Genomic DNA, 18,567 nt, shown 5'->3' with positions numbered 1-18,567 from the left:
TTGGTGCTAGCAGACCAAGGGTCCACTGAGGTCCTTGGGTGGCTTCCCCAGAAACATCGCAGTACTGATGTCCTGAGAGCGGAGGAGGACTGGAGGGAGGCATGAGGGGAGGACACCTGTGCTGGTCAAACTGGGAAAACATGTCCCAGTATATCCTTGCATCCTCTCACTGCCCAGGGCCATCACATAGGGCCTCAAGAGCTGTACAAAGCAAACATACTCATTCTCACGGAGCAGTCCATTTTCCTGCCCCAAGGACTTTGTTCCCACCCAACGACAAGTTCCTTTGCTTGCACTTGATTTCCAAAGCATGAAGCCCAGCAGCAAGTCTGTAGGGCCATGGCCCCAGGCAGAGGTACAAAAAACAACTTAGGAGCAAACCACCTTCCCCTCTTAGAAACCAGTGGGGAAACCCTACTAATCCCTTTATCTAAAAAACCAGAACAGAACACGGAGCCTTTCTTTGGGTCACTCACTTCGAAGCCAGAGGTGGTGGTTATTTTTCATGAGATCAGCCAGTTATGTCTTCCTCATTTATTTCAAACCAAGAATGTTTGGGGATCCTGGCCTCAACCTCTCAGAATGAAAACTGAGATCCCCAAAAAAATCACTATAGAGAAATCAGCTGGCCTCTTATTTACAGTGCAGTGTGGAAAGGGTTACAATGATCTAAGTCTCCAAGACTGTGGTCCTACGGTGACCTCTGATACAAAAGTTCTACCCCTCTTCATTAAATGAGCATATGCACATAATCAGTAAATATACTTGGCAAAGCACATAGTCTTTCATTAAGACTTTGCTCTGCCCTTTCATTTCTTCACTCAACAAGTATTACCAAGTGCCTATTACGTGCCAGTCATGGTAGGCAGGGCGTGCAGTGCTGACCTGTCTGTGTAATGATGGCACCAAAGAGCCTGGAGCAAAGACCCCATCTCTCTCTGGGGCCAGAAAGATAAAGCCAGTGCATGAGTAGGCAAAGTGGGAGAAACATCTGTCCTTTTGTATATCTCTTGGTTTCTAACTTTTTTTTTTTAAGGTGGCAAAGCTACAGTTAAACCTTCATGTAGTCCAAACTCTGTGTTTCATTTTGTTTTTGTTTTTTTTTCAAGATTTTATTTTATTTATTTGACAGAGCACACACAAGTAGGCAGAGAGGCAGGGGGCAGGGGGTGGTGGTGCGGGAAGCAGGCTGCCTGCTGATCAGAGAGCCTGATGCGAGGCTTGATCCCAGGACCCTGAGATCATGACCTGAGCCGAAGGCAGAGACTTAACCCACTGAGCTACCCAGGGGCCCGAGTTTCCAACTTCTGCTAGAGACAGAGAGCCATGGTCTACTCTAAACAAAACAACAGGACCTATGTGAGGAGGAGGCTGCCTGGGTGTCTGAGCAGATGACAGGTAGTGGTGGGGATGGAAGCAGAAATGGAACATTCAGCCCCGTTGGAGGAAGGCATCCTCACCTCAGCAGCACCGTCTCCACATGGGAAAGCCAGTGCCGGGTTGCCCGAGAGTCCAGTCTCCAGGAGAAGTTGGAATTCTTTGTTTTTTTGTGAATTCTGCCAATTCTAAATACTCACTCTGTATTTTTTTTTTTAAATGACTTAAGCTGAGTAGAATGTCTGCCAGCCGGCTTTGATTGACACAGCCATTTTGTGAAGTCAGTCTAAAATGTAATGACCTATAATCGGCCATTATAGAGTGGGTGTTTCTTGTTGTGACCACAGAAATTAAGCCGCAATGTCTCAGAAAGCAGGGTCAAAATGAGTCGTGTCCAAATCACAAGTCAAAACCTGGATGTTTGCCTTGAGACACTGGATATTAAGTTGCCTTGATATTTATTTATTTCTGCCTGATGGTTTTTCTTACAAGTTTCTAGCAGAACTAAAGAGAGAATGTCGAGAGTGCAATTTCTTTTCTGATCTTTGAAATGAGAATGCAGCGGACCGAGCCTTTTTACAAGGCCTGGTGAAAAACCGGGGGTAAAAAAAGGTCCCTAACACTGAATGACAGCATGCTGATGATAAATGCATTCAGGGCCGTTCCAGGATCCAGGGATTCTGACCTTTTATCTCGAGCAGCTAGAAAATATGAAAGACAGGAGAACCCTAAAGTGTAAGCATGCCTTTGATGGCAGGACTTGTGCCCACCCCTGCTGTCACCGTTCCCGGGGTAGGGCTGGAGAGACCCCGTCTCTGATTGCTCTCATCTTCCCCAGCTCCTTCCTTCTCCCACTGGAAGCCAGGCTCAGGAGCGAGTGGGGGATCAGGAGTAGACAGCTATAGTAACAGGCACGTTCAGATTTTAAGTCAAAATAAGCCTGGAGGGGCCCCTTTAAAGCAGAGGAGACTCCCGTAAACAAAACTGTAGGCCCCCACATTTTCCCATAGCTCACCCTTTGCCTGGCCGGTGATCTCCTCCCCCTCGCCTCTGGGATTTAGGGCTCACAGTGCTCCGTTTGAGGTAGCCTACCGAAAACACATGTGCAGACCCCAGAGCTGGGAGTGACAGAGGAACAGAGTGACAGAGTGACAGAGGTCCCTGCTGTTTCTGGTAGATGGCTACAGGAGTCCCCTCCTGGGGAGTTTTTAATCCTCTCACCTTCCCAGTCAGCACCCAGCACAAAATGTTTCATAACGGGTTCTACAGCGCTCCACTCACTGACTCTGCCTTGACTTTTCCTACCCAGTCCTCTTTCTGCCAGGACACTCTACCCTGCCCCAGGCAGCTCAGCTAACTCCCCAGCCTCCCACCTTCTTAAACCCCAAACTACCTCTGAGGCCTTTCCCCTTCACTTTCCCCAATCCCACAGTCAGTTTATGCTTTGTGACGCTGCCTGTCACAGGGTGGGTGGCCTGGAAATGGACTTAAAAATGCAGACCTTTGACGTGCCATCAGTGGCATATCAGATGGGGATTTGGGACCAAAGCCTGAGAAAGGCGGGGAAGGACTGGCAGAGAGAAGGGTCTTATGGAACAGGCTCAGCAGGCCCGCCTGTCAAAGCTGACCTGCTAGAATCTGCCGGACTTTCACTCTCCAAAGCCCCCCACCCCCAGCCCCACCTTGCTCAGTCACCAGATGCGGGCTGCCCTGAGAAGGGCACAACTTCTGGAAGGTGGCTCTGCAGCCAGGGCAGTTCCTGAAGGAACTAGTGGTTAGAGACTGTCTGTAGACCACAGTCTCCACAGCTGGGCAGCACCCCGGCAGTTCACCACACTGCCCCAGGATAATCCTATCAGAATCTGATAATCCAAGGGTTCTAGCAGCGCTGCAGGTGGACAGATAATCCCACCAACCCACTGTGTTTTCACACCTCACACTTCTCATGTTGAGCATCATGTTGCCCACATGACGGCAAAAGAGCCTATGATCTCATCCGGCCAGTTCCCTAAAACAGAGCTTCCTGGTCTAAGATCTGAAAGAAAAGGCAGGCCAAGATACTGACCCAAGAAGTCCTTGGAGCAAACAGGAAGATTCTGGACCCTGGCCTCCACAATGAGCAGCCTCTTCAACCTATCCCCTTGTGCAGAATAAGTATCATCCTTTTTAAAACTTTGGGACCCAGTGCTCTAGAGCCAATTCCTTCGGCCCTTCGCTCAGTCACTGATCATAAATTTATTGGAGATTTATTAAGCATGAGACACGGTCACTGAGACACTGACAGTCTTGTGGAAAAGAAAGACTGGATGAGTAAACAAAAAACGTCATCAGGAATACTGTAAGTGCTACAAGAGAAACTCACGGGGTCGGAGAACAGAGGAAGGGGTGGCAGGAGATAAAGTCAGAGAGCCTGAGCAGTGCCAGATCTCACGGGCCTATGGGGACATGGAATGGTGTTTACAGTGTATTCCAAATACAGGGGAAAACCTCTGGAGGAAGCTGAAGCACGGAAGATCATGGTCTGATTTCTAGTTCCCATGAACACTCTTCCACGGAGAATGTTAGGGGCATGGTAGCCACGGTCACAGGAAGGCCAGTCTGGAAAGGGCTGCAGGAATCCCGCTGGCCAATGACACGGCTCACTGCAGGTAGTCAGTGGGGATGGAGAAGAGTAGAAAGATTCAAGTGTATTTTTAAACAAGAATCCATCTTCTGGCCCTCAGAACCTTTACACTCTGTTGGAAAGACAGCTGTGCAAGCAAACCACGTCATATCGCAAAACAGAAGCTTTCCTGAAAATGCAGAGAGTGTAGAGGGAGCTTAGGGTAGAGCACAGAAGACTTCCTGGGGAAGCCTAGGCACTCCCAGGTGTATGCGAGCTGGGAAGTAAAAATTAGTGTTTGCGGAGGGAATGAACGGTGGGTGGAGCTTCTGGCGAGGTGGGCGGGGGGGGGGTTGGTGAGAGAGGGGTGGGTAGCCCACAGGGCCTCGAGCACGCGCCTGGCAGACCTCCAGCGACGCGGCCCTTCGCTGCCCACAGGCCGAGGCCCGGGTCCCCGTGTCTGTACCACCCACTGGTACCTCTCGCACTGCGCCTGGTTCTTTGTGGCTAGAAACCTGTTTGCACGCCAGATTTCAAGCTCCTGCTAGACATCCTCTGTCTCGCTTACTGTGGTGATAAATCGTTCTTGAAGGATCCCTTAAAGTCTTCCCTGATGACATTACCACCAGACACACAACCACTCCCTCGTTTCATATTGTGCAGTAATTGCAAAGGTGTTGCCATAGGGTGTGATCTCTCCTACCAGCTCCTTGAGGGTAAAACCCTGTTCCTCCTTGTATGTGCCTTCTCATGGACCGCCATGTACTGGTCTGCACACTCAAAGGGCCCTCCAACGACTACTGACTGAAATGAGTGAACAAACATGGATTTAAAGCGATGTGTGGTGGGAATTACCGACTAATGGGATGCTATTCCTTTCTTGGTTCCCAGGACGGTAAAGCGACTGCCTACTGCTGTTTGCTGAAGGGTCTCTTCTGCTTAATGCTGCCCCAATGTCTGCTGGAAGTAATCAGTCCTCGGGAGGAACGTCCCTTCTTTCCCTTCCCACAACCTCCTGGTACTCCACACAGACCTTATGTTCGGAGGAAGGAGGTAGCGAGGAGGAGGAGAATTCAGAGAGAGAGTATCTATCTCCCGAAGACAGTGAGTATCTGGGAGAGGAAATCTATTCCGATGAAGAGTATCTCGAGGAGGAAAGGTTTCTGAAAGAGAACCCCTATCTGTATGAGATTCCGGGGTTTCTGAAGGAGAGAAAGCATCTGCAGAAGAAAAAGCATCTGGAAGAAACAGAGGATCTGTTGGAAGAGTGTCTGGAAGACGGTGAGTGTCTGGACGAGGGACAGTATCTGAAAGGAAAGGAGGATGTGTATGGAGGAAAAGTGTCACGGAGGGGACTTGGGGAGGTGAGGGCCCTAAAAGACAGCAAGTCTAGTTCACCGCAGCGCCCAGGAACAAAGATCTAACTTGGAATAAAGCCGCAGCTCAGTCTGCCAAAACCCCCGCGGTGTGTAGGCCCACTCAGGACTCACCGAGGTCTCCGCCCAGCCTCAATGGCCATGCCCCCAGGCAGCGCGCCCACAGAGCAGAGAGGCCCACTGAACAGAACGCCCCTACTCATGCACAAAACAAACCGAACAGACCCTATAATTTGTGTCTTTTCCTTACTGCACAGGTAATAGATGTTTATCATGGATGTTTGAGAAACTGCATGTAAGAAAAATGAAGAAAGTAACCATCACTACCACCCAGGGGGGATTCACTTTTACCCTTTATATATGTGGGGAGATACATATATATATATATCCTCTCCAGGGTTTAAAGTCACCTGCTTTTTAAGATATATTATGCTTTACATATAATAATTTATATATACATAAAATTTATATATACATAAAATAATTTATATATACATTTATATATACATAAATATATCATAAAAAGCAGTTGACATATAATACATATACTACATTCTTATAAGAATTCATACTTATAGGAATACATTTCATGTTATTAAATTTTCTACAAATCATTTTAATAGCTACATCACTCTGTATTGTATTTGCAAGCCCTAGTTAATTCCTGATTATTATTAATCATTCATTGTTTCTACTGTGGTTTTTGTTACTTTTTCAAACAGCACTTTGCTAAACATCCTTAGGGCTCAATTTTATCAGTGACCTCTAATTATTTCCCAGAATCCATCCCGCAATCTGTTGCTAGGTCCACACACGCTAGAGTGCTTCTCCCAGTGCCTGCCGGGCCCCTGGCAGGCCTCATCTTTCCCTGGCTGTGAGTATTTGGAGTGAATTCTCTTACCCTAGGGCTGACATTTTTCCAGTACCATTCCTGCGATTGCCACCTTTTCCTGAAGTTGGGTTTTATTATTTGACTATGGCCTCCTTGTGCCATTGTTAGAGGTGGCTGATTCTCACGTTCTCTGAGGTCCATGTGGTGTCTTCCCTTGCTGACATGACTGCAGGGCCATATCCAACTAGGTTCAGAAAGTTAAAAATCCCAGTCATCTGCATCATCACGACATTGACCTAGAAATAGGACAACATTATTTTTCTGGATCTGATTCCGTTACCACCTGCAAGCCACTCAGGCAGCTTGAATTTTTAAATCCTGATCTCATTACATACTGCCTACATCCTAAGAGCTGTCTGTTCTTAGCACTCAACACAGGCATTTACGCCCCTCTTCCTCAAACCAGATGCATCAACCCAGGTTCTTCCTACCCTTGTGGAAGTTTCGCTGGGGGACTGGAGAGGTGATACCTCTACTGCTGGGAAACTCTCTTTGGTATGTGCCTCTGCCATACAAAGCTCCCTCTCAGAATCCTAGTGTCCCTGCTGTTGAAATACCAAGTGTAATTCTAATTCTGAAAAATAGCATTCGGGCCATTTCTTTTGCACAGTATGAATCAAGCATTCTTAACATGTCCCCTGTATGCACTGGGCCTTTGTAAATATATTACCCATGACAGTGGGACAAATACAATGCTGTCAAGTGAATGGAACTGTGTATAAAGCAAAAGCTTTGAAAATAAATGCCCTGCTAGCAAAATTTGGAAAGGCACTGAGAAAACTGTAGAGGAATGCTAAAATGCCTTTAAAGGCACATGGAAGAATGTCTTGGTGTGTGAAAACCCAGGGTACCAAGCCACACTTCACAAAACATTAAATTAAGCATTAGATTAAGGAGGGTCTACAACAGGATTCGGAACTTTTTAAAAGAATTTACATCAAGATTTCTTAATGTGGAACATTTTGCCAATACCTTTAAGATAGAAATTTGTTGAGCCCTGCACACAGGAGTGCCTTCCTGACCCCTAGCAAATGCTCAGGACATGCGAACGAGTCAAGTTCAATTTCATTCATAAGTCCACGTGCACACATGCATGCATGCACCTGCATTTATTTTTAGAAACATCTTTTAGAAACTGATTGGAAATGTGCTCTAGAAATGACAAATGGGCTTTTATTGCTTGGGTTGATGGATTAATTGCTAGAGACTAGTTGGGGAGCACTATGTCAAGGAAGATTGTGAGGGCCAATTTCGCCTCAGCAAGAAAGAGAGCCATGAGCAACTAGTGATGCCTGCCACAGGATCAGATAGGGACTGAGGAGCGGGAATGCCATGTATTTGTCTGTTTGGAGGTAGATGTGAGTATATCACAAAGAAAAGAACACTCTTTCCTTCCCCTCTCAGGAGCTTACCTACCTGAGTTTGAGGGCACGACCTTGAGCAAGTCACTTAATCCCTCGGCATGGTTTTCTTAACTATCAGGGAAATGTCTGTTCTTGTCTTCTGCACATTTCTTGATTGGATTATTTGTTCTTTGGGTGTTGAGTTTGAGAAGTTCTGTATCGATTTTTGGATACTAGCCCTTTATCTGATATGTCATTTGCAAATATCTTCTCCCATTCTGTCTATTGTCTTCTGGTTTTGTTGACTGTTTCCTTTGTTGTGCAAAACTTTTGATCTTGATGAAGTCCCAATAGTTCATTTTTGCCCTTGCTTCCACTGCCTTTGGCAATGTTTCTAGGAAGAAGTTGCTGCGGCTGAGGTCGAAGAGGTTGCCACCTGTGTTCTCCTCAAGGATTTTGATGAGCTCCTGTCTTACATTGAGGTCTTTTAACCATGTTGAGTCTATTTTTGTGCACAGTATAAGGAAATGATCCAGTTTCATTCTTCTGCATGAGGATGTCCAGTTTTCCCAACATCGTTCGTTGAAGAGACTGTTTTTACCACTGGAGATTCTTTCCTGCTTTGTTGAAAATTAGTTGACCGTAGAGTTGAGGGTCCATTTCTGGGTTCTCTCTTCTATTCCATTGATCTATGTATCTGTTTTTGTGCCAGTACCATGCTGTCTTGAGGATTACAGCTTTGTAATAGAGCTTGAAGTCTAGAGTTGTGATGCTGCCAACTTTGGTTTTCTTTTTCAACATTATTCTGGCTATTTGGGGTCTTTTCTGGTTCCATGTAAATTTTAGGATTATTTTTTCCATTTCTTTGGAAAAAAGTTCATGGTATTTGATAGGGATTGCATTAAATGTGTAGATTGCTCTAGGTAACACATACATTTTCACAATATTTGTTCTTCCAATCCATAGGCATGGAATGGTTTTCCATTTCTTTGTGTCTTCTTCAATTTCTTTCATGAGTATTTTTATAGTTTTCTGAATACAGATTCTTTCCCTCTTTGGTTAGATTTATTCTGAGGTATTTTATAGTTTTGGGTGCGATTATGAATGGAATTGACTCCTTAATTTCCCTTTCTTCTGTCTTGTTGTTGGTTTTTAAATTTATTTTATAAATACTTATTTAATATAATGTTTAATATAATTTAATATAAATTTATTTAATATAAGTAAATTTAAATATAAAATATTTATTTTATATCCTGACACTTTATTGAATTCCTGTATGAGTTCTAACAGTTTTGGAGTGGAGTCTTTTGACTTTTCCACATAAAGTATCATATCATATCATCTACAAAGAGAGAGTTTGACTACTTCTTTGCTGATTCAGATGCCTTTTATTTCTTTTTGTTGTCTGATTGCTGAAGCTAGGACTTCTAGTACTATGTTGAATTGCAGTGGTGATAGTGGGCAGCCCTGCCTAAGGAGAGTTCCTGACCTTAGGAGAAAGGCTCTCAATTTTCCCCAGTGAGAATGATATTCGCTGTGGGTTTTTTATAGATGCCTTTGATGATTTTGAGGTATGTACCCTCTATCCCTATACTGTGAAGAATTTTGATCAAAAAGGGATGCTCTACTTTCTCAAATGCTTTTTCAGCATCTATTGAGAGTATCTTATAGTTCTTGTTCTTTCTTTTATTAATGTATTGTATCACATCAATTGATTTTGGGGTGTTGAACCAACCTTGCAGCCCAAGAATAAATCCCACTTGGTTGTGGTGAATAATCCTTTTAATGTGCTATTAGATCCTATTGGCTAGTATTTTGATGAGAATTTTTGCATCCATGTTCATCAGGATATTGATATTGGTCTGTAATTCTGTAATTCTGTAATTCTGTAATTGGTCTGTAATTCTGTAATTCTGTAATTTTTGCATCCATGTTCATCAGGATATTGATATTGGTCTGTAATTCTGTAATTCTGTAATTCATATTGGTCTGTAATTCTCCTTTTTGTTGGAGTCTCTAGTTTGGGGATCAAGGTAATGCTGGCCTCATAAAATGAGTTTGGAAGTTTTCCTTCCATTTCTATTTTTTGGAACAGTTTCAGGAAAATAGGTATTAATTCTTTTTTAAATGTTTGGTAGAATTCCCCTGGGAAGCTGTCTGGCCCTAGGCTCTTGTTTGTTGGGAGATTTTTTTGATGACTGCTTCAATCTCCTTACTGGTTATGGGTCTGTTCAGGTTTTCTATTTCTTCCTGGTTCAGTTTTTGTAGTTTATTGGTCTCTAGGAATGCATCCATTTCTTCCAGACTGCCAAATTTGCTGGTGTATAGTTGCTCATAATATGTTCTTAAATTGTTTGTATTTCTTTGGTGTTGGTTGTGATTGCTCCTCTTTCATTCATGATTTTATTAATTAGGGTCCTTTCTCTGTTCTTTCTGATAAGTCTGGCCAGGGGTTTATCAATCTTGTTAATTCTTTCAAAGAAACATCTCCTAGTTTCATTGATATGTTCTACTGTTCTTTTGGTTCTATTTCATTGATTTCTGCTTTGAATTTTATCATTTCTCTTCTCCTGCTGGGTTTAGGCTTTCTTTGCTCTTCTTTCTCCAGTTCCTTTAGGTATAAGGTTAGGTTGTATATTTGAGACCCTTCTTGTTATTTGAGAAAGGCTTGTATTGCTATATATTTTCCTCTCAGGACTGCCTTTGCCGCATACCAAAGATTTTGAACAGTTGTGTTTTCATTTTCATTTGTTTCCATGAATTTTTTAAATTCTTTAATTTCCTGGTTGCCCATTCATTTTTTTAGTAGTATGTTCTTTAGCCTCCATGTATTTGAGCTCTTTCCAACTTTCCTCTTGTGGTTGAGTCCTAGTTTCAAAGTACTGTGGTCTGAAAATATGCAGGAAATGATCCTAGTCTTTTGGTACTGGTTGAGACCTGATCTGTGACCCAGGATGTGATCTATTCTGCAGAATGTTCCACATGCACTAGAGAAGAACGTGTATTCTGTTGTTTTGGGATAGAATGTTCTGAATACATCTGTGATGTCTATCTGGTCCTGTGTGTCATTTAAAGCCCTTATTTCCTTGCTGATCTTTAGCTTAGATGATTTGTCCATTTCAGTAAGGGAGGTGTTAAAGTCCCCTACTATTGTATTTTGTCTATGTGTTTCTTTGATTTTGTTATTTATTGGTTTATATAATTGGCTGCTCCCATGTTAGGGGCATAAATATTTAAAATTGTTAGATCTTCTTGTTGGACAGATCCTTCAAGTATGATATAGTGTCCTTCCTCATCTCTTACTATAGACCGGCTTAAAATCTTATTTATCTGATATAAATATTGCCACCCCAGCTTTCTTTTGATGTCCAGTAGCATGGTAAGTGGTTTTCCACCCCCTCACTTTAAATCTGAAGGTGTCTTTGGGTCTAAAATGAGTCTCTTGCAGACAACATATTGATGGTCCTTGTTTTTTTTTAATCCAATTTGTTACCCTGTGTCTTTTGATTGGAGTATTAGCTCATTTACATTCAGGGTAACTATTAAAAGATATGAATTTAGTGCCACCGTATTGCCTCTAAGGTGACTGTTAGTGTATATTGTCTCTGTTCCTTTCTGGTCTATGTTACTTTTAGTCTCTCTCTTTGCTTAAAGGATCCCTTTCAATATTTCCTGTAGGGCTGGTTTGGTGTTTGGAAATTCTTTTATTTTTTGTTTGTCCTGGAAACTTTTTCTCTCTCCTGTTTTCAATGACAGCCTAGTTGGCTATAGTATTCTTGGCTGCATATTTTTCACATTTAGTGCTGAATATATCATGCCAGTGCTTTCTGGCTGGACAAGTCTCTGTGGACAAGTCTGCTGTCTATCTAACACTTCTACCATTGCATGTTACAGACTTCTTGTCCTGAGCTGCTTTCAGGATTTTCTCTTTGTCTTTGAGACTTGTAAGTTTTATTATTAGATGATAGGGTGTGGACCTATTTTTATTGATTTTGAAGGGGGTTCTCTGTGCCTCCTGGAATTTGATGCCTGTTTCCTTCCCCAAATTAAGGAAGTGCTCTACTATAATTTGCCCCCATTATACCTTCTGCCACCCTCTCTTTCTTCTTCTGGGATCTCAATTATTCTAACACTGTATCATCTTATAGTATCACTTGCCACTCAAACTCTCCCCTCATGATTCAGTAGTTATCTTTTGTTCAGCTTCTTTATTCTCCATCATTTGGTCTTCTATATCACTAATTCTCTCTTCTGCCTCATTTATCCTAGCATTTAGAGCCTCCCATTTTTTACTGCACCTTATTAATAGCCTTTCTGATTTCAACTTGGTTAGATTTTACTTCTCCATAAAGGGATTCTCTAGTGTCTTCTATGCTTTTTTCAAGCCCAGCTCATATCTTTATAATCGTCATTCTGAACTCTAGTTCTGACATCTTACTAATGTCCATTTTGACTAGGATCCTGGCAGTTGGTACTGCTTCTTGTTCTTTTTCTCGAGGTGAGTTTTTCCATTTTGTCATTTTGTCAGAGAAGAATAGAGGAATAAGAGAACAAAATGCTAAAAAGGTAACAACAACCCCAGAAAAAATACACTAAACCAACCAGAAAAGACCCAAAACCGGGGGAAAAGAAAGGAGGAAAAAGAGTATGATCAAGCTGATGAATAGGACAGAGCCACACACTAGATTTTGGATGTATTCTGTTAGAAGAAACTGCAAATAAACAAGAATTAACAACAACAACAACAACAACAAAACAGAATGTGACCAGGCAGGAGACTAGAACAGAGCCATATGCTAGATTTAGGTATATTTTGGTCTGTTAGAAGAAACTGTATTCCAAAAATTTAAAGAAAGAAAAACTTATAGATATACAAAACATAAGGTTAAATACAATGAAGGGATAGAATAGGACTATAAAAATGAAAATTAAAAAGATTTTTTAAAAGGTATTGATAAGATAAGATAGTGGTTAAAATAGGAAAGAGGAAAAACAAAAAAATAGAAAAAGAAAAACAAAGAAAATTCAAAAATTTAACTTTGAAAAACTAAAGAATCATGGGGGAAAAGCAAGAATTCTATGTGCTGTATTCCTCTAGCTCTGGAATTCCGCAGTTCTCATTGATCAGTGCACTTGGTCTTGGCTGGATGTCCTTGCTGATCTTCTGTGGGGAGGGGCTCTTGCAGTGATTCTCAAATGTCTTTGCCTGAGGAGGAATTGCACCACCCTTGCCAAGGGCCAGGCTAAATATTCTGCTCGGTTTTGCTCTCAGAAGCTTTTGTTCCCTGAATGCTTTCCATAGAGCTTTGGAGGACAGGAATGAAGATGATGGCCTCCCAACCTCTGGCCCGTATGAGCCAAGAGCTCAGGGCCCCACACCTCAATATGCCTTCAGAGAAAAGTAGTCAATCACTCCTGTCTCCCTGGTCTCCAGCCACACTCCAAGCTCACCCAGCCTGTGACTGAGCATTTCTATCTCTGATGCATGGTGCGGTTTGGAGTCTCCAAACCCAGCAGAATCCTGCTGTGTGCTCCTGCACCACTCCTGGTGAAAGAAGAGGGGTGTCTCCCCAGATCTGCCAATTGTGGGGTCCCAGATCAAAAAGCAGTGGCTGACTGTGCCTCAGATCATAGTCTATGGTAACTCTGAGCTGAGAGCCCACTCCTCAGCTCTGTCTCTGCAGCCAGCTTCCCTGCACCAAAATGTGGCAGCTCTGCTGCACTCAGGCACCCCTACTTTTTTTGTGACTCCAAGAGTCCTGAGACCACACTGGCCCAGCAAGGGCTCCACCCTCCACTTAGCCCTGGAACAATATCCCTCTATGGAGAAGACTTCTAAAAGTTCTGATTTTGTGCTCCACTGGTCTAGCCATTGCCAAGAGCTGGCTCATGGAGGCTCTACCCCCTGCAGTCTATCTTCTGGTATATCACCTCAGATTCACTTCTCCGTGCATCCTACCTTCCAGAGGGTGGTCACTTTTGTTCGTAGAATGGCTGCTATTCTTTTCTTTGATCTCCTGTTGAGTTCATAGGTGTTCAGAATGGTTTGTTAATTATCTAGCTGAACTCCTGGGACCAGACAAAATTTAGGTCTCCTACTCCTCAACCATCTTCTGTATTTTACTTTTGTAACAGAATTGTGACTTCAATATTTGCCCATATTGGTTAGCCTTTGTAGATATCATTTTAAGAGCCAAGTAATATTCCTCAATAATATTCTGTGTCATAGGTAAACTGTGGATAAGTTTAAGTGTTGAACATTTAAGTTCCAAATTTCAATTTGTGGTTCTCATTTCTTGGCTACTTCCACTGGGCTGGACTCTATTATTAGAATTGATGGTTTATTCTCTCCCAATTGTACATTAAATTCTTGATGTATCATTCAAGGCAAATAGATGATTAAATGACACAGAGTTTTTGAAATTAAAAATCATTTAAAAATATTTAGATCCTCTGAACCTCTGTTACCTCTTCTGTACAGATATCCTTCATCTCATGACACAGCAAGGCTTCTGTGATAACTCAAAGATTAACAAAGCAAACTTGAATTTCCAAAATCCATGGTTTTATGAAAATTACCTTCTTGAGTTCTTGTTAACTTTATAAAACTTAACCTTGTAATTTCTAAGGGAAACCATTAAGAAAGAACACTAATAAAAATAAAGGAATTCTATAAACTAAGGCCTCTCTACCCCAACTCCAGCATCATGTACTTAACAACACATTTTTAAATAGAAAAAAAAAGATACCTTCTTTTTTTCCCCAATATTGTCTTTCTGTTCTTTTTCCAATAGAATTCAAGATTACTTCTTCATACCAAACCCTGCCTCATCTTATCTCAAGGTAATGCTTTCCTTTTTTCAGGTGGAAATCCATGCTTGAGGATGATGCTGCAGGAGCCTTTGCAGTCCCAGGATTGGAATGGGAGATGGGTGGTGTGGAGGTACAGGGTTCAGGCTCCCTGAGGAAGGAGGGATTCAGGTTGGAGTATCTCCAGGAGTCACACAGAAAGGACCTCCTGCCACTGTCCACTCTGCCACTCAGCTACTCACAGGGTGAGGGACAGGTCCCAAGATCCAAGTCTTGGGCACCCAGAACTATAGAGATGAAAGAATAAGAGCTATCTGAGTCTGCATAGAAGGTCTCAACCAGGGAAAGAGAGCAAGGGGCTTGTGGCCATGCTCGCAGTGAACAGAGGGATAAATGCCCAAACAAGAGTTGCCATCTTCCTTACTCAGGCATGTTCCCAAGGTCTCAGCCACCCTTCAGTGAGCATTCATACAGGGTTTGGCACATGCAAGACATTTGTCACTAACAAACCTATGGGATAAATGAGTCAGTGCCTCCTATGTGCTCAGCTCTGTAGAAACCAAGGTGAGGGGTACCGCAGACTTCCAGCTCACAGACCTCATCCTTGTGTGTCATCCCCTACAATCCCTCCCCTGAGAGTGACTGCAGAGCATTTGTATCCACTGTTGAGGCGGGTTGGCACTGGATATGAAGAAAGCACAAGGCCAGTTGGGTTATGGTGAGAAGCTGGGATGAGATCCCTGCTCTGCTGCATAGGCAAGCAACAGGCTACTACTTGAGGGCCACCCCTCATCCTGGTGAGGTCAACCCCCATCGTTGCTCTCCACCAGCCCCTGAGCTCCATGCTTCAGAGTCCTGGGGGCTCAGCAACCTGGATCAGATGGCACTGCCCCCACTGAGCCAACACATAAGAGGCAATGGCTCTCTGGAGGCCCCTTCACCTCAGTCATGGACACCCACAGCACAGGAAGCAACATGGCTGTGACGCAGGAAGGTCCATGACTGAGAACAGGGGCTCAGGAGCCAGACCACTCGGGTTTGAATCTCAGCCAGCGGCATGCCATCGGGCAGCCACATACACTCTCTGTGCCCCAGGTTCTTCATTGCTGAAACGGGGACAGGAAGAGTTTCAGCCTCATGAGGCTGTGGTGGGGACTCAATGAGTATTAGCTCGTGGAGTTCCCTGAGAGCAGGGGTTCAGAACGTGCTATGGGTCACTGTTAGTCGCGCTCCTGCTTCCTGCTCCCTGCAAGCCACCACATGGAAACTTAGCAGGCAGAGAACAGGAGTCATGATTCCGGGTCAGCTTCATTCCAAACGTAGGCACCCATCCAATCCTTTATCCACATTTCAGCTGAGTGGCTTTCCTTTCACAGAGGAGTTCATGGGGATCAGAGAGGCCCTGGATTTTCCTGACAACAGGTTGCTGAGAGACTGAACCTACAAACCACTTTAGGCAAGAAGTGTACACTCCTATTTGTTTGTTAGGCAGGGAGCGGGAAAAGGGATCAGGTTCAGGTCAAGCATTTCATGGGTCCCTTATCAACAGGAAGGCTCCCTCTCTCACTCTTACACACATGCATAGAAGGTCCCCCAGCACACACCAGACCCCTTTCCCTCTATGAAACAGCTGAAGAAGCAGACCTGGAACCATCCAATCTCCCCAGGATCCCACACCCTTCCATTGCAGATGGGGCAGGGAGTTGGAACCTGACCCAGGTAGACCAGAACCCCAGTCCTGCTTTCATAGGTGCCCCAGAAGACCCCACCATGTCCCAGCCCAAGGTAGGTGTGACGGGGAGGATGCTGAGTAAATGTGCATGAAGATGGCAATGACCAGATAGGCTCACTGTTACCTTAAATGTGATCTCTCAGTGTGTTTGGCAGCTCTGACTTCTCAAAGTCCTTTCATGGAGACTTACATGACCTCTTTGGGTCCCAGAGAGTACCTGGTAAATGAGGTAGAATTTACATTATCCCCTTAAAAGGACAGAACTCAGGGGAGTCTCCTGATCTGGCCTTGAGGCCTGGAAGAGGGCAAGAGTTGAAGTTGTCTAAAGAGCATACCTGTGTCTACTAGTTTTTGATCCCTGTGGTCACCTGATCAAGGATCTGCCATCTTACCCACTTGGCCCCATTATCCCTTTACCCTGGTACATCCTGAGAACACAGCTGCTTGCCCTTGCCACACGCTGGCACAGACCCAGGCCTTCCCATGTGTCCCTTGGAAGTGACACAAGATATACCTGTAAGTCCCACAGATGCTGAGCCTCCCAAGGAGAGCAAGCGGCCCCCTCTTCTCTTCCTCATTCTCTTTGCCCTCAGCTTCAGACTGCTGCCCCTCACCCACTCCCTGTCCCTCTGGGCATGGGGGAAGCACTGACCCATGCAGGGAACAGGCCCATCTCTGAAGGGCCACAGCACTGCTCCCCTCACCAGTAAGAACAGCAGCAGCCAAGAATGCACTTGCCCGCTCTCACTTTGTCCTCCCTCGCAGGGACCTGTAAGGGAGGTATGATTATCAAAAAGGTGCAGAAACGTTCAACAGTTACCCAAAGTTACTCCTCTACAGTGCAGGAGCCAAGATTTCAGCTGGTGTCACTTGACATCAAAGTCTGCGTTTTTTTCTACCAAACATAGTCAGGGCCCATTTATATGGCAGCCATTTTCCCTTACACTTGTCTCTGCCATTCCAGCCAGTTTACATGAGAGGACTTCAGGGCTGAAACACCCCAAAGACTGCTCTTATCCCTTTGAATGACAGGGTTTTACCCCCAGCTAAAAGCCAGAAATTCCTGAAGAAGAACATAGTGCGGGTCTGTGTGTTGTGGTCATCCCTTTGGATCTTAAGCTACCAGATGGCAGGGCGTCTGCCTCAGAGCCAATACTCTGTCATCAGGCCCTGTGGAAACCTTTCTCGATAATGGTGGTACTTGTAGTGGGCAGACTAGAGGGGACAGACCTCGGTGCTTGATTTTAAGCTGCTGCAGCATCTACTCTGGTATTTTTCCCACTCTACCCGAGGCAGCGGTAAGGTAGGAAGGGCCACTGGGATGGGCAAGGTCATGCACTACAAAGGATGGAGAATGTTCCAGAACATTAGACTGTCAGTTATGGAAGCCTGGGCCGTTGGCCTTTGAAGGCATCCAGAGAGCCTTTTCCAGTAAATGAAGTGGCAGTTGGCAATGTGGTGTTCTGTTGCCTGAAATGGCACAGGGGCCTATTCACCATCACTGACTTGCGGGTCCCTTCTCACCTGTGACATCCACCATCTGGGGCAGGCAGAGTCTGCAGGAGCTGGAGAGTAGCCACCCCACCGTCCCCGCAGCCCATCGCCCCAGTGCCTAACCTGGTCCCTGCCTGGAAGTTGAGCTACCCGTATGTTCACCTCTGACAGGAGTTCCGCAACCAACCCTTACGAGGAGACGATGCTCTTCTCTGTCCCACCTTCCATCTCTGAACTTCCCTATGAGAGTCCGTACGATGACGCAAGGCCTTCCACCTCGTACATGCAGCAAGACAGAGAACTTCTGGCCTGTCAAGACCAGAGCACGCAGACAAAATGGATCTATGAGAGTAAGTGGGGGATGGGGAACTACACCCTGCGGGCCATCACATGGCGGGGCTGGAGCGGAGGTTGGGGGGTGAGGGGGGAATGCATTCCATGGGTATGAAATATCACAGCTTGTCTACTGTCTCTCATGTTAATGCTATACAACGACTTCCTGTGCCATTCGAAGTGGTATTTTAGGTAAGAAGTTAAGCTCCTCTCCTAGCCCTGCTCCCCGCTTCCTCCACCCAGAGCCCCCCTCAGGGAAACATCAGCAAAGGGCTGAAACAAATACCTTTTCCAGTCTTTCCTTCTCTTTTCATTAGTCTTCTTGTTCCTGCTCTATGGGAACATGGGCCCCATTTCCCTCAGGGACACAGGCCATTACCTTCCCAGATTACAGATGGGTTCCTTGAGGTGATGGGCTGTATCCAGATGGTCACGTGGATGATGGCAAGCGGGACTGTGTCTCAGCAGGCAGTCAAAGCCGGCCCCGATTTCAAACAGGCCAAAACCATCTGTAGCTTGAACTTTTGGAGCCACAACTGGGAGGCACTCAAGAGAGAGTGTGGCAAGATTGTACTGAGAATCTTAATCCTCTACCCAATTAAGCC

The 18,567-nt window shown here is 44.7% G+C and overlaps 1 protein-coding gene across 1 annotated transcript in view; it reads left to right on the top strand.

The window, feature by feature from the left end:
• ERICH6B (glutamate rich 6B) overlaps nucleotides 1-18,567 on the top strand; it is a 63,764-nt gene that overhangs the window by 11,562 nt on the left and 33,635 nt on the right. The window contains exons 3-5 of the mRNA XM_059143986.1: nucleotides 4,871-5,260; nucleotides 14,388-14,436; nucleotides 17,801-17,979. Coding sequence (XP_058999969.1) covers nucleotides 4,933-5,260; nucleotides 14,388-14,436; nucleotides 17,801-17,979 — 556 coding nt within the window. The 5' untranslated portion in view covers nucleotides 4,871-4,932. The remainder of the gene's footprint in view (nucleotides 1-4,870; nucleotides 5,261-14,387; nucleotides 14,437-17,800; nucleotides 17,980-18,567) is intronic.

Source organism: Mustela lutreola, chromosome 13 (assembly GCF_030435805.1).
Source record: "Mustela lutreola isolate mMusLut2 chromosome 13, mMusLut2.pri, whole genome shotgun sequence".
Taxonomy (NCBI): domain Eukaryota; kingdom Metazoa; phylum Chordata; class Mammalia; order Carnivora; family Mustelidae; genus Mustela; species Mustela lutreola.
This window is presented reverse-complemented; position numbering and strand designations above follow the sequence as displayed.